At 36.6% G+C, this 24,774-nt stretch overlaps 2 protein-coding genes across 2 annotated transcripts; one reads left to right on the forward strand and one right to left on the reverse strand.

Moving 5' to 3' along the window:
* The first annotated feature begins 2,842 nt into the window (after window positions 1–2,842).
* LOC139971256 (uncharacterized) lies at window positions 2,843–5,776 on the forward strand. Its single transcript, XM_071977560.1, has 3 exons — window positions 2,843–3,105; window positions 3,799–3,922; window positions 4,777–5,776. The coding sequence occupies exons 1-3, from the start codon at window positions 2,938–2,940 to the stop codon at window positions 4,866–4,868; spliced, it is 384 nt and encodes a 127-aa protein (XP_071833661.1). The 5' UTR covers window positions 2,843–2,937; the 3' UTR covers window positions 4,869–5,776.
* Window positions 5,777–6,055: 279 nt separating this feature from the next.
* On the reverse strand, window positions 6,056–22,737 carry LOC139971254 (N-terminal kinase-like protein). The gene is made up of 18 exons (XM_071977558.1): window positions 22,518–22,737; window positions 22,167–22,307; window positions 21,100–21,210; window positions 20,191–20,417; window positions 19,541–19,631; window positions 18,787–18,942; window positions 18,426–18,584; window positions 17,292–17,399; window positions 16,818–16,931; window positions 16,041–16,133; window positions 15,389–15,451; window positions 13,065–13,329; window positions 12,189–12,329; window positions 11,660–11,796; window positions 10,690–11,130; window positions 9,358–9,504; window positions 8,374–8,554; window positions 6,056–7,547 (listed from the first exon to the last, which is right to left on the reverse strand). The coding sequence occupies exons 1-18, from the start codon at window positions 22,629–22,631 to the stop codon at window positions 7,417–7,419; spliced, it is 2,820 nt and encodes a 939-aa protein (XP_071833659.1). The 5' UTR covers window positions 22,632–22,737; the 3' UTR covers window positions 6,056–7,416.
* Window positions 22,738–24,774: the final 2,037 nt, after the last annotated feature.

The raw sequence follows: 24,774 nt of genomic DNA on the forward strand, positions 1-24,774 counted from the left end.
ACAAATTTGCAACATGCTGCTTTAAAAGAAGTTCATCCAATATTAACTGCGGTATCTCCTTAAATAATTCGCCCTCGCAAATCAAGACTTATTTCTCTAGGCCTATACACAAACTAGCAAACAATGTGTAAACATTTGTCTTGGTACACACTTCGGCTTGGCCCGCTCGGGGTGAACAAAAGCATGCAGCCAGCTATGTAGTTATAAGAGGGAAATGTGGCTTTACTTATTTGAGCAAACAAGAGCAGCCGCTTTGCAGAAACTCAGCTAATCTTCTACTTGAGAAATTTGTTTAGATTGGCATATTTCTGAGCAGTTTATCCATTTGTTTGTGCGAAACTATAAGACAAACCTAGGTGGGATAACGCTGTCATTTCCTTTCCTCCCATCTCCTCCCCTCCCCCTCCCCCGGGTCAGATCCGCCTCCCCTCCGCCCCCCCCCTTCCGCCCCCCTCCCTTCCCCCTCCCCTCCCCTTCCCCCCTTGCCTTATACTCCTTCTTAGCCGACATAGTTTGTTACAATGCTAGAAAGTTGTAAAAAACAAATCAAATACATAAAGACAAATGTGACGTTTTGTTGTTACAATAAACAATGATAAAAGGTTGAACAACTTTGAAAAGTCAAAACGGCAATGATAACTCTTTAGTTGTGTTTTTGAATACTGAATAGGCTACTTAAAATGTAAAGCTGTCTTTGCAGTATCTTTAAACCAGAATTTAAAACTGTATTTAGGTTTGATAGATGACTATCATGAAAAAGTATTGTAACTTTTCCCGGAAATGGACTGATTTCAATATTGAAATATTGACAGATTAGCCTTAATTACTGTAGGGTGTATAAGGAACCGCTCTTAATTGTTAGTCTCCGAAAAAAAATCCAGATATTGTTGTATTCCGGGAAATTTCCTTCAAAGTGGAAACACTGTCACGAACATATTTTATGCAATAGGTCGTTACAATTTTTACCAGGGATAAAATATGCCCCATTGCAAAAACAAAGAAACAACAGTACATATATGTACTTCACGTAGTTTTCATTCATGCAATCAATAGAACGAAAACGTATAAAAGTATTCCTCTGCTGAAATGTTGTGGATATCACGTTTGAATTGTGCTGACCAAAAAACTGCTCACGAAAATTGCACCCATACAATAATAGAACGACCTGCAACTAAATGTTTACAATCAACGTACCACACAAAAACGTTCAAGAGCAGAAATCGGAATCGGCTCCAACAATATGGGTCATTCTCACATGTCGTATTCCACACTTGATCAAGTCTCGCACGGGTGGAATTATTTCCCAAAATGACGGGAAAATTATGCTTTTTACGCCAAAATCAATACTGGTCATTACTAAATAAAAGTCACTGAGAACAAATTTCATGATCATTGCATATCTGTGGGCTACATTTCATCATAGCTGAAAATATCACAGAATGCCCTGCTTCCTGAGCAACTTTGGTTCACCACCATTCAAACTTTATATCCACATCATATTTCAGCAGATTTGGACAAACGCTCTAGGAGGAGTAGCTTTTTTACGTTAAAAAATGACCCCTCGTGACGTCGAACGAACTTTAAATTGAAGACATATGATCGCATGTATGAAAACTTAACTCGCACAAACCTCTGACGAAATTTCAGCCAAATCGTACGATTGCTATAGCTCAGCAGAAAGCTTTCAGCTGAGCTGAAAATACTAAAAATAAGGAAAACCATAGAAAATTGGATTACACTAGTTACGCTCATAGTATCTGAGTATAGGCCAATGGCACTTCCCTCAAACAAAGCTATTAAATTAATGGTGTATTGTTAAATCTATATAATTGAGGGAATGTAACTGGCAATGCTACGAAATAAACTAAATCCTCTCTTTTTTCCGTCTGGGGTATATACAAAGAAATACGGAAACAGCGTCAGTTTCAATAGTCAGGCAATTGCCAACGCAGTAAATTATTTTGCCCACCCAGTAAATTATTATTTCCCTTCCGGTAAATTATTTTGCCAACAATTTCATTTTCATATCAGAGAAATGCATAAAAGCAACAACACAAATATTGGTGGCCTAGTATTTCAAATCAGGCGCGTAGCCAAGGGGGGGGGGGCGAAGGGGGCAGCCGCCCCCCCCCCCCCCCGCCTTGAGCATATTTTTTTATGATATCACTAGTAATTTCAAAAGAGAAAATGCTAAGATTCCACTTACAAGGCCTGGGAAGTGCCATTTCCAGCGATCTGGGAGGCATTTTCAGCCAAAATTTTCTTGTGCGCTTCGCGCCAACACATCATGTGGCGCTACTCTTAGATAGTTTACAATACCGTATCTACGGCTCTGATAGTTTGCCGACATTTTCGCCCCTCCCTTAGCAAATTCCTGGCTACGCGCCTGTTTCAAATAGAAGCGTGAGAACTATTCCACATGTCAAGTTATCATTAACATTTTTGAAGTTGAGTGGCTGGGCCGGGTACGGTATAGCTAGCTATAGCATCCTGGAATAAATGAAATAATTAGGTTGAATAGGCCTTGTTACTTTCTTAAAACAAAGTACGAGCAGGGGTTTGTTGGCCGGATGATCACTGTAATAACTATTAAGGTAATTGTCTCGAAACTCAAGATCCAATGTTGCCCACTGGCCCAGCATATATGGAAATAGCTATACTGGTGGGCAAAATAATTAAACTAATAAAATCTAAATCCCACGACCAAGCAGTAAATTATTCTTATTAAAGTAGCATGTGGCCCTTGTAGAAACTGCAAAATGTCCGCGCAATCATACATTTTCAGGACACAACGACGACGCCCCCAACTTTGGCAATCCAATGTTTACCAATAAAAAATAAATGTGTCTAACTCAGCTAAGCTGCATGGAAGTTTCGCACATCTACTCATATACGGTTTATACATTATAAGTCGATAGTTTCGCGAGACTGGTTACTATGAAATTAAACATGTCGTCTTGCAGACCAACAGAACTGGCAGAGAATATGCAAAAATGCAGCCATTACCAATCAGTTTTGTTGCAAAAGGCTGAGACTGACATGGAACTGCGAAGGCGCAAAATGAATATTCGTAAACTGTCAGTAGAAATTGGAAACCTATCACTGGTAGGCAACTAGTGATGCATACAACCGCTGCAATAATCTCGCAGAACTAGGCCCATAATAGAAATAATTCGATGTCAACAACATAAGTTACATGCTAGGCTGAAAGTGGTAGGCCTATATCAGCAGGATGATGGAATCGCCATGGAATTCCTGAACAAAAAAAAACAAAAAGAAGATTTACAGGACAGTCACAGAGAAATCTTTGAAAACATCACAGATGCATGAACCCACAGTCATAGCTGCCTAATATAATGCCCATAATTAGATCACTGTGATAATTTTCTTAAAGATCTCTATTGTTGTGCCCATATAATTATCAAGCTTGAGAAACGTTACTTTTACTGGTTAGTGGTTACTATAGTAAAAAGCATTCTTTCATAATGAGATGGTATTTGTGGTTAGTGTTATGCCTATTTACTGCTTTATATTTTGAAAGATGGCAGTATACTTTACAGAAGCAAAACAAAGATACTTCAAAAGAAACGAATAACAACAGTATTTCTGAGAGGAAAAATAGCCGATAAGAACTGTAACAAGTACGATCCTTCATGACAGAATCTTATAGCATGGACCATACTGTCAAACAAGTAAGATTTCTATGAATGATACTTTTATCTTCAGGCAGTTAAGGTATTACAAGGAATTTATCGAAATTACTACAATGCAATGTGTCTCTTTAACTTCTAATTTTAGGAAGTGGAAAGGGCAAAGTTAGAAGAAAAATGGGGCACAAAGAGACCAGGAGACAAGAAAAGTCCAGCAGAGGAGACACTGAAGCTTTGTAAACAACTAGAAGAAGAACCTGATGAACTTGACAGTAAGTTTGATTCAGTATGTTAGTACTATAGTCATACTATTGAAATAAGATACCATCCATGTCAAATATTAAATTTGCAAAAAAATGTTGGAAAGACACCAAGACTGTCCGAGTTTTATTAGAATCTGAACACCATACAGACTATCATACATATTCTACTTTAGCTTTTGTTTGATTTGGACTTTCTAGCAAATTGCCAAGAATATAGACCAGAATTATTGTGGGGCAAAATGTAATGCACCGTAAAAGTATGTAGTCAATTTGGTTTTAGCTTTTAAAATAAGAGTTAAAAGTAACACTAGTGTTTTTTAATGGTAAATGAGATTCATTGAAAGATTGCCTTATCCTGTTTGTGTTACTAGTCTTACATTTAGAAAGGAGCATCCCTCAAACGTATATCATTGAAGTTGTTAAATTTTCCCAAGTCCCTAGAATTGCTCACAGCGTGTATTGTAATCAGGGTGCTCACAGGCACTTGTAAGTCCTTGAAAAAGTTGTAGTCCTTGAAAGTCTTAAAAGTACCCAAATTATAATATTTTCCAAAAACACTTAACAGTTGATATTCGAGGGAATGGCTATGGCTATGGCAGTCTTCCAGTTTAGTTTGTTCTGCACCGTTCTAAACTTTTACTTCTCTTTTGGTGAGGGCATATTCCTTCTTTGGTGATTCCCTCATATTGGAGACCTACATGTGTAGGTATCTAAAGTCTCTTGTAATGGGCTTCAATCTGCTACAGAATTCAAAGTATGAAAGGTGGTACCATACCTTGCTGCTAGAGCTAATATGAGCCCCTTACAGTACATGCAATTTTATATACAACAATAATTCTTTACTGTATCTTTTCAATATATAGGCATTCTTCAGGAGCTCTGCACCCACCAATCTAAAGTGACCAGCCAAGTGACTGACCTCAGGGCACAGTTAGCAGCTTTGACCACAGGATGAGCTATGCAACAACTGAATGAATGGTGTTCATCGTTGATTGTCCAGTCAAAACAGCTGAATTTCTCTTGCAGATGACTTAAAGGCATTGAAGACTCGCCCCAAACCGCGCTCTGAAAAGTTAACTTTCCGTTGCTTGCAAGTGAAGTTTTCTTCTTGCAGACAGTAATGAAACGTGATACCTTGTTATCTTTTTTTATACCCAAGATGTCAATCGCTGCTACTGTATGTACACTGTGTTGTGGGTATTGACCGTAAGTGTATGTATTGACTGTACACTAGTGTCTAATTACCGTCGGTAGCAAGCTGTGTGTGTATTTTCTGGGATCGATGGTGGTGTCTAACACTTCTGCTACACCTCATTCTAAACTAGGTCAGAATACCGGCATGAGACTACTCTTTGTGCGTGAGTCTTCACACCCTTTAAAAGATGACTCAGTGTGAAGCAGTCCACAGACAAGGCAACCAAATCATCTTCTAAGAAACAGCAAGCTCCTTCTGGAAATTTCACTGGTCATTCTGGGAAGGATCTCTGGAAGAAACGATCATCTTCATTGGATATTCATGAAGTATTGAGTGATTACCTGATATCCTCAGTTGTCCAATCATCATGAACTAAAAAAAATTTAGACTGTGGGACTCAGTGCAATAAACTAACTGTTACCACAATGGTTCTGTGAGTTTCTCCTCTAGATCCCAGTGTATTTATAGTGGAAATGTTTGATCAACTGTTGCCTCATATGATTGGAATGGATTTGACACTTATGTTACAGTTCACTGTAAATAGAGGTAAATGTACTCGTAAGTACATTGTTCTCCAGAGAGATTAATTACTTGGGATACAGGATCACATAAATGGATATGCTGGATAATCTTTGAATTTGCAGGATAATATTTTACCCTTGTAAAATATATATTCTGCTTAGTAAACCAATATGGTAGATATATATGATCAAAAATTGCTATGAGTAATCATATCCTGACTATGGAAAAGATCACATGGAATGTGTGTGTGTGGGGGGGGGGGTGGAATTGTCAGTTTATGTTTACTTTGTAAACATGTACCTAATTGAATTAGTGAATGCTGGGATATCACTATAAACACAGCCACTAAGAAATATATGATATAGTTAATAAAATAGAACATCCTCAAAACTATGTTTGACTTTTATTGAAAATAATTTTGGTATACACCACAATAATGATCTGTGAAGGAATTTAAAAGTGATAAGCTAAAATCACAAAATAACTTGTTAACTGTGCTGAGCGGTTCAAGGAAGGCCAACCAATGGTATAAAAGTTATTTTCATCAGCATAAGATAATTTATGTTTCTTTTATTTATATAGGAATTTACAGCTTAATTTATAGCGTGTTAAATAGTTTCCCATAGAACTATAGAAACAGTTCTTACATCGGTTAGGTTGCTAAGAACTAAGATTGATGCTAACTGCAGAAAAGGAAAGTTAATAAAATCAGAAAATAACAACATCAGATATGAAATTAGTCGAATTCATTCAGACAAAGGTATATGTTGACAGGTCTTTAAATTCCCATTCACCAAAGTTCCTCATATTCTGTGTCACCATTGCACGACAGTAACATCATCAGATGTTACATTGCAAGTGGACCATTTCTGCCATAAACAAAACTCAAAAGCCACTAACATTACTGTTACAATTGATGAATGTGTTATAGTCACAATTTCAGCAAATTCCAAAGACACTCCTTGACAACAACAATATATTGTGCTACTACTGTAGGACCTTCAAGAAAACATTTCAGTGTACTGAATGAGAATGAGTAGGCAACTTGTTTGGCATTCTCATAGCATTTATATGACAATTTACTCTCTGGCATCTAAATACCTACAGAAGTCTCCTTCTGCACAAACTCTAGTCTAGATGATATAGTCTTTGCTTCATCAAACACCATAAATAAAGAGAAGTATTATAACCTGGATTAAATTGTTCATGGCCTGGTAAAGCTGACTTTCACAATGGTGTTAACAGTACTGCCAATTGAAAGAAATTACGATACCAGAAAAAGAGTTGTAAAAGGTGATGAGCAGTGAAGCTGTATTGCACACAACAGGCATAAACAGACATTTAGTTCCAAAACAGAAGTGTGAAACTCTTTAATATTAGTCAAAAATATTCCTGTTGTATTGAGGAAACTGAGACAGCTGAACTCAAATTGCTTACAAATGAAGAGAAATCAATCAATGCTGCTACAGTACCATAACGGTCCAGCTGTATTACCCAGGATGCAATTTATGCATAAAACAGCTAAAAGCCTGTTGAGCTTTATGTCATACACTCCGGGACTGTTGGACTATACAGAAGTACAGTACTTTGTATTGACATGCTTTATGAAGTCATCCTTTTCTGCTAATTCTTAAATATTGAATATCTGCAGACAATTCGGCTGGCATCAAGACCCTTCTTGGCTGACATGAAGGCCCTTCCTGGCTGACATGAAGGCCCTTCTTGGCTGACATGAAGGCCCTTCTCCAGTATTTAAACTTGCAGTCTGGTCAGTTAAGCAGTAAATCTAATCTTTTTTGGCTCCCAGTCTGCTGGGACCTTTGGCCTTCCTAGCTGCTCTCTTCTCTTGTATTTCTTTTTCCCTCTGCTTTCTTTTCTCTTCCCTTTGTCTTTTAGCAACCTCAGCTTTACTCAGTCCTATATAAATATGAACCAGAATGGGAAAAAAAGAAAGATACATTTTAAGACTTAACACAAGTTACAAAGACAGTATTTAATGGTAAAGTAAACCACAACTCACAATCTAAGGCAGATTAAATGTGTAATTTAAATCTATGACCAACAGAGACCAAACATTACATCTAACAGAAGCTTTCAACAACCATGATACATATAACAAGGTTAGATCTACACAGGCCCATATCCAAGCTGGGGCATAGAGGGCCATAACCCCGCCATGCAGACTAATGCTCTCCCCTCCCATTTGTGCCAACACCCTGCATAAAAAAACTTAGCAAGTTACCAGGCATGAATATTGTGCAGTGCCTTAAATTGCTGGGGCACACTAATGTCCCATCCAACATGTGATAAACTAACAATTAACTTGTAAGCAGTTTGGGTCACATGTTATATACTACTGTAATCCACATGTATAAGAATGTCAACTGCACAGTAGCTTTATGTTGGTCTTAAAGTTAAAAATGCCGACTAGTTCTAGTTTATTATATTTTAACAAAGTACAGCACAGTTAACATTGATTGATAAAAATGCCCCATCATGAAAACCTGTATTCCAGATACTGGATAGGTTGCATGCCCCTCAACCTCAATATGAGGCTGAGGTGAATAATTTGTTCAGTATTGCATCACAAAATGTTATGCAAAATGGGTGAATTGCTATACAAGTGCAATGTTGCATAGCAGAACCATAGTATTATTTTTATAACAGGCAAGTTCACTGCCTTCGAAAGAGCTAGGCAAAATTTTACACTACATTGTTCCCTGTGCTGTGGTATTAGATTCACCTTCATCTTGACCCCAAGAGTCACCCTCTCCCCATCCAGTGTCCTCTTCTTTACTCCACTCCTCCTCATCAAAACCCCACCCTGAATTGGCCTCAGATGATGTCATGGAAGGTTTGGGCTTTGTCTTAGCTGAAGCTGGTCTACTGCTTGGTGGTTTGGATGGTTTAGAAGAACTCTTCGGCTAATGAGAGAATTGGATCAATGAAAGTATCAAACCTCAAAGACAGATGGTCACTCCTGATCAAATCAGACGAGTACTGTACAACAAGACACCTCATGTCAATGGGTGAAGGTATGATGTAAGGGCTTAAAGTGTTTGTCCCCTTAAAAGGTGATACAATGTTGCATTATTAATTGGAAATTAAGAGAAAAAGAAATAATTACTAATAAGAGACTCTAAGGCCTATAACAAAGGTGATAGCACCAATAGTAAATTGATTCAGGCCCTTCAAATTCTCCTTTCATGTCCTATGCCACCCCACCCCCAGGCGCGTATTGAGAAATTTGCCAAGGGAGGGGCGAAGCCTGTAGGCAAACTATTTAAGCGGAGCGCCAACATGTGTTGGTGCAATGCGTATAAGAAAATTTTGGCAGAAAATGCCTCCCAGATCGCTGGAAATGGCACTTCCCAAAAAATATGCTCAAGAGGGGGGCGGTCGCCCCCTTCAGCCCCCCCTTGGCTACGCGCTTGTCTACCCCTACCACCTCCACCCCCAAAATAAAACGTAATTGTCAACAGCCAAAAGAGTTCAATTAAAAGAGATATATTCGCCACATTTGATTGCAGCCTGAGATTCTACCACTATCAAATCGGTCATTTTATTTTGGTGACACTTTCCAGGGTGATATTTACTTTGAACCATTTACCAACTACTAGCAGATCCAACTATGGTTAACTACAGATTATTGATACCCACTGCAAAATAGTAAACTACAAAATGAAAAGAGATACTTTTCACATTAGCATAGAAACCTTCCCATTACCTTGGACTGTACGCCAAGCTGTGAGCCAAAGAAGGTGTCTCCTGTGTCTTTTTCTGTATTCCAGTTATAAGCGCTAGCAGGGGTGTGCTCGTTATCCTCCTTAAAATCATTTCCGAACCCTGACAAGGACGACATCTGCTGCTTCTTCTGAGGATGAAAATCAACAAATTATTTTTGAGTTCAGTCAAGTCATTCGCAGTGATTTTCCTGAATCGAGTTACGTCATCGACTCAAAGTCACTGTATTATCTCTATGAGAAAAAATATTCACAAACTATGTCGATTCCTTTTTACTTCTAAAAAAAAAACCTTGAGTCATGATTCGTTACATCAATAAAATAAAAAATCAATATTCGATATCATTCAATGGAAGAAGAAATATAGATTGAATGAGCAAATAATATTTATGTCTGAACCATAAGTAAGACCAGTCACTTTATGAATGTCTCACTCTACGTTGAGACTGACAAAAATATACTATTTCCTTCAATATAACCCAGATGCCAGAAGGGATGGGAATTAAAGATTTGTCTTTTATCAAAATTAAGATAACTACATAAAGTCCATTATCCTAAGGAATACATGATTATGCTTTGCATGATGCATTTCACTTTCTTTTTGGTATAAGCAAATAAATATTTACCAAAAACCAGAAAAACATATATCTAGCAATTCTTGATACAGAGCTGCAACCTTTAACCAAGCATTATTATGATGATGTCAACATTTTGATAATGACTAGTTAATAAATGTAAGTTTCTATTGTCTTTTCTTTGTTCTTTCAAACTAGTTTATAAATATTTCGTACTTTAAACTGGCCAAATGGAAATTGGATAGTGAAGATGTAACAGTTTCTGTATGGGAACTGTGGGGTGACTATGTGAAATGTGTAATACATGTTAGTGTACTACAAAGGGTAATAAAAGGATAAGACAGAGGACTAGAGAACAAAAGGCACAAATAACCCTCTGTGTCCCTTCCCCAACAATGAAGCATTCAAAAATACAAAAGACGGAGATATGGAAATTTTTAGAAACGAATAACAATATATGAGAAAGTAGAAAAAGCTAATTTGGGTGGTAATAGGAGGGTGCATCTCCAACAACCCTAGGCACAATAGTAAGTTCTGTAGCTTTATATATATTAAATATGTTGCTTGTATTTCCGCAACATCTAGGAATGCTAATGCAAAACAGTGTCAGCCTGCAGAGCACAACAGAAGTGAAGATGAATGTATGGGTCAAAAAAATTCCTACAGAACATACAATGCATGTCTCAGTAAGACACAATAGCACTCAATCATTTCAATCATGGCAGCGGATATGAAACATACCTTTGGTGATGAAGGTTTAGTAGTATTGAGAGTTGGTTCATCGATAGATCCCCAGTCTTCGTTATCATCGTCCCATCCTCCGCCCGCCTCCACTGCAAATGGATCCTGGACATCTCCTTGGTCTTTCATCTCTCCCCAGTTACCCTCGTCCCAATCTGTACCCCACCCAGAGGAAGCTTGCTGTTTCTTATGAGATGATTTGGTCTCTGTCTTTGTGGACTGCTTCTTATTGAGTTGTTTGTCTTGACTGCCCCAAGAATCATCTGCCCAGTCATCTAAATTAAACTCGGGTTCCTTTTTCTTTGTTCCTAACTTCAAGGAGCCTTTGGATGCTGGTACTGATGGCTTCTTGGTTTGTAGGTCGCTCCATCCATCCTCTTCCCATCCTGTCTCTTCCCCCCATCCCTCGTCATCAGCATTAGTCTCTGCATCTTCCCTCATCTATTAGACCGGGTCAGACATATAATATTTATTTATTAAAATTGTTAATATTTACTCAGTGACAACAGAAAAACTAAAACATACTAGAAAAATCAAAACAACAGAAGACTATCTTCGATTTTACATGATTAACAAGAACTGAAACATACTGGAATCATGTAAGGACTATATTTCACTTCTCTGATTGTTCAATTACTGAAATCTCAAAACATACAAGAAAATCAAAATGAGTTTTGATTTCACCACTCAGATTACCGAATTTCAATATCTGAACAAACTGGAAAGATGTCATGAATTTATTTTGTCAGCTAAGTAATTAATGACGATTGGCTCGGGTGGATTTTAAGCCTTCCTACACTTTTTTTTATTTTATAGAAAATTTCATTCTCTCTATTTATTAGTGCACAGGAAACTTTTCTCTCTTGCTTTTATAACGTAGGCAAGATTCTGTAACTTTATATATTTATATCAGTGTCGGTGATATCATAAGCTTATCTTGTCTGTTCTCTGAAAGATAAATTTGATTTACCTCTAAATCATCATCACCATCATTGTCATAATCAGATGCCGAATCCCTTGCAACCTCTTCCCTCTCATCTGTTCCTGGTGTAAGTTTCTCCTTCCCATCCTCTGACACGGCTTTCGCCTCAGTACTGCTATTGTTTCCTAGACAAGGGATACAAAGGAAAAAAAAGGAAGTTGAATGAAGCATAAATCTTACATCATATTGTGAATGCAAATTTTTTACAAACAAATTGGATAAATGAAAGATAGCTTTCATATTTTGAGATGTACTGTTACTTTTTCCATCAATACAGAGATGAAAAAAAAACCTTCCCTAAGAAAACAGTATATCTTATTTTCACATAATGTACAAAGCTAGTATTCATTTTGGAATATCTGCCACCGACTTTGGATCTGTGTCTGAACTCTTCAAAGATGTACAAATGTAAAGATTTAACTTCTGCTTGAAAATTCCAATAAAGTAACAAAGCTTGAATCAAGCTTTTCAAAGCCTGAAATCAAGCTATTCAAGAAGGGCATGTAATACTGGCTACCTTCTGCTGGTTTGTTTTGACTGCCTGGAGCAGCTCTTCCTCGGTAGATTTTGGAGGTGATATTCATGGCAGATGACATGGCCCATCCGGTCCAACCCGCATTCTGTGATGTCATAGAGGCTGCAGCATTGACATCCGATTCTACGAGAAAAGACAGAATTCATCATCCAGCAAGTTTATAACCTTGACAAACAGTTGGTTCTTGGAAGAATGACATGCAGCCCTGATGACATGCTTTCATGTAACTTACCTCTCTCTCTCGTTCTTACCTAAAACATGACTTAAGGCACAAAATCAATTTGATACATTGATAGACTACTTACAACCACTGCTATCAGTCCAGGTGCTATTTCTATGTCACTTTTAATTTTTGAGGAATGCTCCTTTAAATATTCTGGGGCTCATTAACTAAAGTGGCTGGACTAATCAGTCTAATACACTGATCATGAAGTCACTTCCTCAGTTGCAACACAAAACCCAATAGGAACAATTACACTCTTTATAGCCACAAACAACATGTTTTACAATGTTTTACAATGCATTACTAATGCGTCAAGGACAACAGCATAAAATGGCATTCAAGGATACTTTGTTCTTAATATAAAATTTAAAAAATAACATATTTTGTTTGAGTTATTACGAAATTTATATAGCAATAAACTACACATAGGAGATGACATCATCATCCTCATCATTAGCGACAATTTAACCTTAAAGGAGCATGAGATTTGGCATCCTTTAAAGATGAATATATCTTTAAAAACCAGAACAGCAACAGAAACATTATTAGCACTCAATTTTTTTCTCTTTCTCTCTATGAGTTTGTAATATCAATAATAAATTTCTGCCTACAAGTCAAAGTAAAATCTCTCCTACCGATTTCTGCTGCCAGTTCAGGATTGTCTGACACATTCTTTTGTCGCTCAAGGAAGGTTTGTATTGCTTTAAAGGTTTGGTCACGGACACCTTTGTCGGGGTCCACTGTGAGGGTGCAGAGTGTGGGTAGGACTTTGAATGCTGTGTCTCGTAGAGAGAAGTACTTCAGCGTTGACATCATAGAGAGGACTCCAGCGCCTCTGGCAGGAGGAAATGGATCCTTCATGGCCCGAACAAATGCAGAGGAAAGCACTTTTTGTCTTGTCTAGTAAATACGACATAAAACAAACAAGAGCATCAATGATGCAGTATCTCAATACTGGAAGTTTTAATTTTGATTCCTAATTTCAAATCTTTGCTCTGTCTCTACAATTATCAATATCAATCATGGTACAACAAATATATAACTTGCATTTTTGCTACTTTGCCATGAATAGTCTCTGCAGGTTACACTTTATCCTGCTAGTCTTGCCTTTAGTGCTCATTGCCTGTTAGTCGAAAAAACAACGTTGCAAGGTTTAGGTCATAGAATATTTAAGAACTTGTTTTTTATGTGGTATCCTTCATCTTAGGTCAGTCTCTGTTGGACTTTTTGGTCATATAGTTTGACGTCAATGACAACAGCCAAATTAGAAGAGGCGAACAACTCGACCATATTCTTGATGCCTGCCTTGAGAGCTAGGCCTATTGACCTACTGTATGTTACTGTAGACTGTAGTGGTGACTACCATCAAAACTGTGTCCACTTCTAGATATCAAAAAAACCCACGTTTTTCCATCTCAATTTTTCTGACATGAAGATTTCATGGATTTATGACTTGGAAAAAATAATGTAAAAGAAGATTACAAGTTTTTATATGCAAGTGATGGGTGGCCTCCTCTTCCCCTAATAGCCACCTCAGTTCCTCTCCATTTTGTTATTTTATTTTAATTCTTTGTACATTTGATGTCAAACATTACAGGTTCAAAAGAAAGCTAAACATACTTCTTATAACCTTATACATCTTATATCCTTATAAATAAAACATAACCTTATACAATTTTTATAGTCTTATCAAAGTTGTGATGCTATGGCCGGCTCCTCTTTTATACGTACCCATCAAACAAACTTACCCTGGTCCTTCCTAGGAAAAGCTGTCTGAACACCAGTACAATGCTAATGTGGCTATCACTGAAAGCCTAATAGGCCTAGGGGCCTAGGCCTATATATATATATATTTTTAAATGCACTAGGCCTACAGTAAGTAGCCTTCAGAAATACAAGAATGTGTATACGTAATTATACAAAATACATGAAGGGCAATCAAACAAACTTATCATGGCCCTTGCTCTGAAAAACTACCTGAACACCAGTACTGTCCTTAAATGGATGTTACAAAAACGAAGGCCTAATATAAATTAGAAGGACACTACGTAGAATTCAGCATTACAGATTGTAATTAACATGCAATACACTAACACCTCGCGTACCTAACTACAGAACAGAAAATTGTTCGCGAGGGTAGCCATTTTCGTATATCTAACATGTAGCTGTTATGAGTCATAGCCAATCTGCTACAAAACAGACTTGGGGCGGGGCTTAATCATCAAAAACGGACCTTTTTACTAAAAGTAGGGGGGCAGCTCAGTGTTGTTTTAAGAAAGAAAAATCATTTAAACATCAAATAAAGCAAATAAAAGCCATTAAATGTCATATACATGTAGTAAAATTCTTATTAATACCTACCTGTAAACAACAAATGAAAGTTTAAAATTTTAATAAAATATATAATACATAGGACCCTATCTTAGACGATACCACTGTTGAAAGACAGTTCTATTCTATTCTCTTTCATAAAACATAAGTTTTGGAGCGTGTGCAAAACAGGTCTGCCAAAGTGTTTTCAGTCCAAATTGGCCCGATTTGGACATAAATCGGTGAAAAAGTCACAGAATGAGATACAATTCTGGAATAAAAAATAGTAACTTTTGTTGGTCTATATGATATATTCTTGCTCTGGAAATTCCAGAGAAAAAAAACTTTGTTTGAAGACGCTGAAAAATTTTTAAGAGAAGAGAAAGTCCCACTTACTGTTACAATATCTCTATACATGTAATGTATTGAGATAAAAATGGAAGAGTCAATTGCTGAATTAATGATCTTGGTTAGAAAGTGAGCTGATGTTGCTATTATCAACGAGAAAGAGAAGGGTCAAAACAAGGAATTACGGACACAAATATCATGAATTAACAGACATAGTTATCCACCTCTACATCTCCGATAACTTGCATTTTGACGAACCTCTTGCTGAGAGAGATAAAAATGATAAAGAAAAACAACTTACTGCAGGATTGAGATGACAAGCAATCTTCCCCAGACATATAGTGGTGTTAGTTCTGATTCCTCCCTATGATATAAAAACAATGTTCAAAATGGGTGAAAATGAGAGGAAGGGGAGAGGAAGGGGGGGGGGGTAATGTGGATACTGGGATATAAACCTTATTAAGAAGGATGCAAATTTGAAGAAAAATTTCAAAGAAACACACATTTTTTGCCTTTTTCCCCCTTAAGTGGTCAAAATATCACTTTTGAATACTATAACGACATTTTATACATGATCAGCTTCTTGGCATACTCCAAGCAGCTGTAGACTGGAGGCACCAATGGTAGACACTAATACTTACTACTTAATTACTTAATAATTAGGTCTTGTGGAGAGCCCATGATAATACCACCCACCTTACAGCGTATTAATTCAAAAGTATGAACAATAATTCAGTAAGACTGTTTGAGTTTGACTGGTAATTTGTGATATTTGAAAAGTACAAACTAAGTTATATAAATTAAGTTACACGTTCAAAATAAGTCTCTAACTGATCAAACTTAGACTGCATCCCGGTTTTGTTGTGAATATGGTAACCATACCAACGCATGTGTAGCAAGTTTCTTCATCAAAACTTTTTGACAACAGAATACAGAATATTTAATGAATGTACCTGATCGTCTTTGGCTTGAAGCCTTGCAAAGTGTCTCAGTAATTCAATGTTAAGGTTCTTGTCATTGAGTTTTGAAGCTAAGAGTAACATTGCCTGGAAGAAACAGAAAATAGCAATATTAGGGAGAGATATATGTCACAGAATACAAATGAGAGAAGTTAATTTCGGTCAATACGCAGCAATAATGATACTCTTAGATATAATATAACCTTTGTCTCATATAAGTACACTCATCAAGATATTAATTATATAAACATAACTCTTTCCCACATCATGTTTACAAGAAAAACCAGCATCACACATAGGTTTGGGGAGTGTGGAGGGAAGTATTGTGGGGTGAGGGGCATCTTCTATTATATGATAGGAAAGACACTGTTCTCTTGTAACTGTTAGTACTCTGATCGAGATGAGTTAAACTTAGACATGCAAAGCAGAGGAACGTAATATTTTGTTAAGTAGTGGAGTTCAATCACTAGCTGCACACAGGTGGGTGAGATGTATCTATAATGCAAACACACTAGTCCAGAAGGTATGCAAAAGTAGCATGCAGACCCTTGAAGAAACACTGTTTCTGGCAACTAAAGGCCAAAATAAAGAAGCTTGATTTTCGAATGAATTTCCCCAAATTGTTAAATGATTTAATTTTTCAGTTGCAAAGCCAGTCTATATTCGTCTTTTTATTACTTGATTGAAGCAACAACAAAGAAAGAAGCAAAAATAAGAAAGCGTCATGGCTAAAGAGCTATATTAACAAACTTTTGCATATTATAGACTTACCTTGACTGAAGTTTCTCTGATGAGAGGGTTTGTGTCGTTGAATCCGTGGCAGATATTTGGAAAAATTTGGTCATTGACAACAGATGCTGAGAGGTACTCTACAAACTGGTCAATCTGATCGACAGAAAAACAAAGTTCTTAAATCACCGGAAAAAAACTTCTGGATAAATTGTTTAAACATTCTAAAAGAAACAGACATATTAAGCTAATTTTTGTAACATGAATTTTTTTTTTGATTTTGATGTATTACTGTATTTTTGAGATGCTTTTTCATGAAATATATCTCACTGTTTGTCTGATTTCTTTCTCAAAATGAAGCAGTCATGTACCGAGAGGGCTATTTTCCCCCCTGAAAATACCCCAATAAGTCTCCCAGATTTCATTTCTAAGGTCAAACCATCGCTCATTAATAACATATTGTGTTATATTTCTGTATCAATTTGATCAATGTGAAAGATTGATTTAAAATCATACCTGCTGTAACAACTTGACTCTGGTAGCTCTATCAGTAGATGAAAACATTTTGACAACACATGGGACAATTTTCTTCTCATATTCTTCAGTGTCCAATAATTTTCCCAACTATGAATGATAAAGGAATTAAAAACAAACTTTCCTTCAAACAATGCATTTCCATGAAGAACCTCCTGATTTGCACAACCCTTTGGATTACACTCATTATACTAGCTATTAGTGATCTAAAGGAGAATCAAATAATACAAAAGAAATATCTTATCAACTTTTTTATCAATATTCCACACTTTTTTTCTTCTCAGCCACACACACCCATGTAAAAATGATCATGTTTTAATATAAATACATAAATTACGTACCTAAGACAATCTGGGGAGCGACACTGTGTATCAACAATCAAAATGAAACTGAAAGCCTTGTGAAGCATGTGCTATATTTCATCCTCAAGTTTTAAATATAAAGATAACTTTCATATTATTTATAATGTAGAACCCATGAATAAACTTAGTTCGGATTTTGCAGAAGTTAAAATGAATTCTCTCTAAGATCATTCTCCTGGTATCAATTCAAGAATCTTTCAAATTGCTGCAACTCTTATTACTCCTGTTAGCTTCAAACATTTAATAGTAGTCTGCATGTCATTCATGAGTGATGAACAAAAAATGTTCATCCCTGTGAATTTTGAAAAATCCATTCAATAATTCAATGTACATTAGATCTTTATATGGTTAAGGCAGTGGACTTGTGATCTAATGATTATAGGTTCGAGCCCTGGCCAGATCATTGCGTTGTGTCCTTGGGCAAGGCACTTTATCTCCACTGCCTCTCTTCACCCAGGTGTATAAATGGGGACTTGCGAGGTGACTTGTAAATATAGTTGCGTGCGCCGGTTTGTGGCTGCACCCTATGGGAAGTCCCCAGGGGACACGTGGCTGTGGTGCACTGTGGTGCGCCCCAGGAGAGATTGTTTGAATTGTGCACACTTTGGTGTGTAGGTGTGACAAGTTACCAATGACCAGGTTTAAGTACAGCGCGGCGAGACTTTATTGTAAGTTGCGCTATATAAGAACTGTTATTTATTATTATTATTATATAAAAAAAGCCTACAAAATTGGACCTGAAATTAAAACCAACCTTTAGCAGAGGAGTGAGAATGGCTGAGCCAGCATTGCCAAACTCAAAAGCTTGCAAAAGAAGAGGCAGAATTTTAAGCTGACAGAAAACTTGAGGAAAGTCATCTAGACTTGAACTCAAACCCTGTAGAAATTTAGTTTTGTCACTCTGGTCTTTAATCTGCATAAAAAAAAAATCAAACAATACACTGTTGAATAAAACACAAAAGGAAACAATGGATGTTACAATAATAGCCTTTAAGCACATACAACTGCAAAGTGAATACATAATTGAATTATTTCATTCCTTTGTTTTGCAGTGGTGTTAAGATAGTCAGAAGTGATATCCAGTTTATACAAAGAAACATTTTGATGTAACTTACTTGTATTTCCTCTAGAAAGAGATTGCTTTCTAGAAATTTGTTGTTCATAAATCCACCAGCTGATTTACAGTTCTCAATAAATTTGGCAGGGTTTGGTCTGGACATTGGATTAGCCCCCACCAGCTCACAGTAGTGTGGAATCAATGGTTTAGGGATCTAAGAAGAAAAACATAGCACTAAATGTGAATGGTATTAGCTTTAACTTCCAAAGTTCACAAATTCATTTCTTATCTTCATGTCTACAGAGATGACCTTGGGCTAAAATGTTTATTCAAATATTTGAAACATTCATTACCAACAAGCGGACATGTCTGACATGAAAGCAGTAATATTATTATTAAACACATGACACATAAAGCACAGAAGGAAAAGGAAAATAAGAACGCAACTTCCATTCTTTTATATGGTGGCAGGCTTAAATGGTCAGGAATATCATAATAAGGAAAAATTAAATTATTCATTTTCCAGCATGGACCTTGTTCTGATTGTGTCTCTTTTTAAATGTTTATGTAAGCATTTATGATCATACAACCATGTATACATCGATTTAACAATCTTATTTATGGTAACGCATAAGGTGCAACACCTAACCATTACATAACCATTTCCAGCCTCTTATGGTTACTGCCAGTCTCGTAACTTGTCAACGCTGAATTCTGAAACTTTTCCTTAATCACACGGTACAATATATAAGTATTATATACTTTTGAAATCTGATATTTTGTCATCCCATTAAAGAGTAAAGTTGTTCTACCTTTCCGATAGCCTTCAGAGAGGACACCCTCGGTAGATTTCCATTATATACCTCCCAGATGAGACAACCAAGTCCCCACATATCGGCAGACCTGGAAAGTAAAGTATAAATGTTATAAATATTATAAATATTGTAAATATTATTAAATATTATAGATATTATAAATATAATATGTATTATAACTATCATAATTTATATCCTGATAACTTCTTTATGCAGTATTTTGGTTTGAGTTTCAAACCTAGGATCCCAATTAATTTCTTCAGCCAGAATTGTACAGGCATTTTCAAATAAATAATGAAAAAGTGCAATTTTGTTTGCAAAACTTTGACATCATTTGACAAGTTAACTATTGCATCATCTGTTGGTAATTGTCACATTAATGCCAAGCCCAAATTACTACCTTATTTGGTTAAATTATGATTATAGTAACCTTCATCTTGGCCCCATAATCCATCTTCTACTACACCAAACCTGACCAAAAGCAAACAATTCAGAAATATTATCAAAGACTTTTCATATTTGGACCACAGTGCCAACCCCTGTTACAGTACCACACCATTCAAAAATGAAAGGTTTGTTTGTTTTGAAACCTTTATCAGCTACTACAGACAACATTATCATAGCTTTTCATCTTCGTCAAGACTTACCAAGCATGAACTTTCCTTCTTTTTGATGTATCTGATTTTTCTGGAGGATCATATTTGTCTAAGGAAGGTAAAAGTTTGCTGACATGAGGAGTGGCTTCACTATCAACTGGGGTGATGTAGTCAACACCTCCCAGTTTCCATTCCCCAGCTGGATTGACAAATATGGAACTGATGTTTACGTTGTTGTGTTTCAGTTTACAGTCATTATGTAGGAAGGACAGACCTTTCTGTTGAGCAGAGAAACAGATAACCATAATGGGAGTACTCACACAAGAAATGTTGATGTTACCGAAAGAAGTAAACGAATGATGTAAAACTGACAGGGAAAGTTTAGACAATGGAAACATATCTTTGCTCTTGACAAAAATTAATTTGATGTAGAAAGCTTGCACAAGACTCAAAGAGTTGACATATTTATACCAAATCACTACCTCATTGAAAATGGGACAGTTTTGACACATTAATCTCAAAATTTTCAGGATTTGAAAAGTTTATACACCGATACTTTACTTGTTGAAGAGTTTGACATTACAACACCACATGACAATCCATTCAAGAATTTGATAATTAGATACATCTTAATTATACATCGATCACTACTTTTTCGAAGAGTTAGAAAATTGAGACACTGAAAGCATTATTTCTCATTTTAGAGTCTGCCATATAAGGGCAAAACTTAAAGAGAAGTTTCAGAGATTTAAACCAAGAGCCACTACTTATTTGATTAAAACCTCTCTGATTATTACATTCTGGTTCAAACACATACACTTCCAGCAGGTCAATATGCATAAAACAACACTGAAAATCCATCACATCAATATCAAAGTTTCTCAAAAGATAACATTATCACTAACTGATCTGCAAATATGGAACAAAACATGATAAGCATTGAACTAAGAAATTACAAACCACAACTTGATGAAGTCCCCAAGATATGACAGCATCACTTGATTGTTCTTTGTCCAGATATGCTTGTAGAGTGGTGGCAGGCTCTGTGACAACATAAATAACATTCTCTGTCTGAAATTAAACAACCAGAAGAAATGTATATAAACTAAATGAATTAAAATAGAACTCAAGTCACTCACTGATATTCAAACACATCTTTTTCTGTACCTGTAGTAGTACCCCAGGATTTTTTTTCTTCTCATACCTATTCTCACAAAAGCAAAAAGCAACATTCATATCACCAATATTTATATGATATCAAGCTATATGTTACAGTAGGATGTACTCGATGTAATTTGAAAGCTCCCAGGGTTGCTTCAGGAGGGAGATGGGATACATAATATTGATACTTAATATCTCTGAATACTCCACTAACCCTCTGCTGACCATCCATTGAATCCACACAGAAGTGCAGGTAACAGGTAAATTAATGTATGTAGTACATGTGTTATCTAGACTACACAACTTTGAACATGTGATTCTACCTTTTACCAGCTGCCTGGTGGACAAGAAACCTGTGATACCATTCACCAGGTGGCCAAACCACTAATAATTGAGTCAGTTGCTCGGGTGAAGAACATACCACATTTTCTTATACACCTGGTAATCAAAGGAAAAGGCACTTCCCTGGCTGCCAGGCAATAGGCACAGCCTAACAGAAACAGATTCCATACCAATCCAGCCACTGTACAGTATTTTATTGAGCAGAATGACTTTAGCCCTTTGTTAAAGGTGTGGCCTAATCTTTGGTTCTGTTCTACAGTTCCTAGAAATGATTCACCATGAGTGAGACATGCACATGTTTTTTTTTTATATATTTACATGATGTTACCAATACTTTAATTATATATCAGTTGATCTCTTCCTCTTGTTCAATACAGTTCAATATAAAACCTTGTTGCATTTAAGTCTTGAGTATCTTTACCCACTTCATAAGTACTGTGTGTGCCATACATCAGTATTTACAACCTCTGCAATACTTTCACTTAAGTTAAATTATAAAGTTTTTAAAAAATCAAGCAACTTACCTCCAGACCATCAACATATGTAAGAAAGTTGGGATGTCTAAGCGTTTTAATTCTTTTATGAGCTGCCTTTGCTGTTTCTATATGTTCTGAGCGACTCGTCTTCAAATCAATAGTAAAGATTGAAACTGCTTCACCATTGCTCTGTTGTTTAAGAAAATAGAGGACAAAATATCGTTGAATTCATTAATTGATCAAAATTATATGAATACGGAGCAACCCAGTGAAGGTTTTACTAGCACATGTAACATACAGAAACGTAAACGCATAATTAATCTGCACTTAACACAAAGGTTTTGCTTTTCGTGAAACTGGTCCCCACACAATATAAGCAACATAATTAAAAAAACAAACCTTTCGTTTTCCTTCGTGCAAAGTCCACACTGATTTTTCCTCAAGACCTTTTATCTCCTCTCCAAATTCATAAGGGAATGAACTGGTTGGATCGCGTGAGAAGAACGACCACATTGTCGCTTACTTATTCATTACCATTAAGTTGGAATAAATACAAGTTCCTCAGCTAGAGTCGAATCAGGATTCGTGTCAGGCTTCCAGTGACATTTGACCTAAGTTGCAATTCAACTTTCCAATCTCGCCTCAGTTCTGTAAATTGACGAAAATGCAAATAGCGCCGTTTTATCAAGCGGCTGCTCTGGGGTTGGTTGGAAGTTCGTAACCTCTGATAAAATGTAAGGCACCGAAGTGCTGCAGTTCTGTCTACAATTAGTTCACCAATTTTATAGTTATTTCCCTTACCCTAGCTGAATATTCGTACAACTATGGATTTTATACAAAAATAGTTAAGTTTTATAATCTTACAAATGCAATGTAAAGAAATTTATTGCAAGTATTAAATATTAAATAATAAATTGATCATGTTTTTGAAAATTTAATTTTGAACACCTCTCATGCGCCGTAACTGTTGTTTATATCCAGACTTTGCATTATTTAATGTATTAACTCTGGGTTGGGCAACATGCATATGCGGCCCGCGGGCCACATGCGGCCCGCCAGTGATTATTTTGCGGCCCGTGAGATGTCTCAAGAAAAAAATCAATCTATTTTACATGTTTACAAAAACGAGCTAGCTGCTTAGAATTGATCGGCAAAAATGATGCTGTCAGGTAGGCCTATTATCCCCATTAACTAATAACTGTTCTGTATTGACATTATGATTTTGTGCATACAGATTAAGTACACACACCTATTGCTTGAAATTCCTCGGAATCAAAGGTTTGAAATCAACAGCAGGTCGTTGGTAAGGTGCGGCCCAGTCAATTTTTCACTCTTTATATCTGGCCCATTCATTCAAAAAGGTTGCCTACCCCTGTATTAACTCATGCATCATCATTTCGAGTTTGGACGCCAGTTGACACTATATGACTGCCACCTACCGAGAATCATTCAAATGGAAACAAAATGGACACTGTTCGCAATTTAATCATCATATATATACGTTTTTAGTGAGTACCGTATTTTCATAAGATGCTTTGGAATCTAAGAAAAGGAGCATAAATGTTTTTAAATTAATTAGAATATCACATGCCACGAGTTCTTATTTTGAACAGTCTGTTCAAAGTATCTCTTTCGAGATCCGGCTTTAGGATTCACAAATGATTTTCGAGTTGGCTAGCTAGAGTAAGGCAAAATATGTCACCAAGAACAGAACTAGTATTGTTCGATACAGGTGACAAACGCCTACAGTGGAATTACGACCTTCCTTACCGGTTTCGAACCTCTGGACATACATTCAGCGTCCATGGCCTAGTTGGTTAGGGTGTCCGCGTACAAAGCGGGAGGCCCGGGTTCGAATCCCGGTGGAGGCTGGAAGTTTTTTCACTGTTCTTGATTTTCCAACTCATTACGATTTTCATATATATAGGCCTATATATATATATATATATATATATATAGGCCTATATAAATATATATTAACTAATTTCAGTTTCTTTTTCATTTCTTATTTACGGCTTGGCTTGCCTATAGAGAGTGGTTATTCTGTGTACAATTGTCAGATTTGAAGCGCCAGGGGTGCACTCTGTACAATCATAACACTTGGGTGATCCGCCCTCAATAACAGTTATGCAAAGCTAATTTATACGCATTCGCACCAGTAGAAGCACTGTGGTCGAGTGGTACGGACTTCGGTTTGTGACACAAGATTCGGGGGTTCGATTCCTACCTTCGCCTGATGAGTCCCTGATGAGGGCGAAAGGTAGTAAACAGCTAATGTATGGTTTTTTGCAGAGCTTTCGAGCAAAACTAGCTCTTCTTCAGTGCATGATCACCGAAAGTGACAAGGAGTAGCAGGAATTGAAACTATTTTATAGAGAAGAGTGTGGCCATGGTTGTGAAGTCAAAGCGACTTACTGATTTCTGCTGAAGTGAGCAGAAGTTTTAGAAAAATATAATATGATATCTACCAGTTCCTCCTGTACATTGTATTTTCTATACAGCCTAATTACGAACTTGGTCCAATCGCTATAAAAATTCGCAAGGGATGATGTAGTTTCCCCAACTGTGCTCGCCCTGGACACGGGTCTCATAATCTTTCTCCGTTGGAGGTTGCAATTAATTTCTTAAGTAGTCAAATCTAGAATTTGATTTCGAC

Source organism: Apostichopus japonicus, chromosome 8 (assembly GCF_037975245.1).
Source record: "Apostichopus japonicus isolate 1M-3 chromosome 8, ASM3797524v1, whole genome shotgun sequence".
NCBI classification, from domain to species: domain Eukaryota; kingdom Metazoa; phylum Echinodermata; class Holothuroidea; order Aspidochirotida; family Stichopodidae; genus Apostichopus; species Apostichopus japonicus.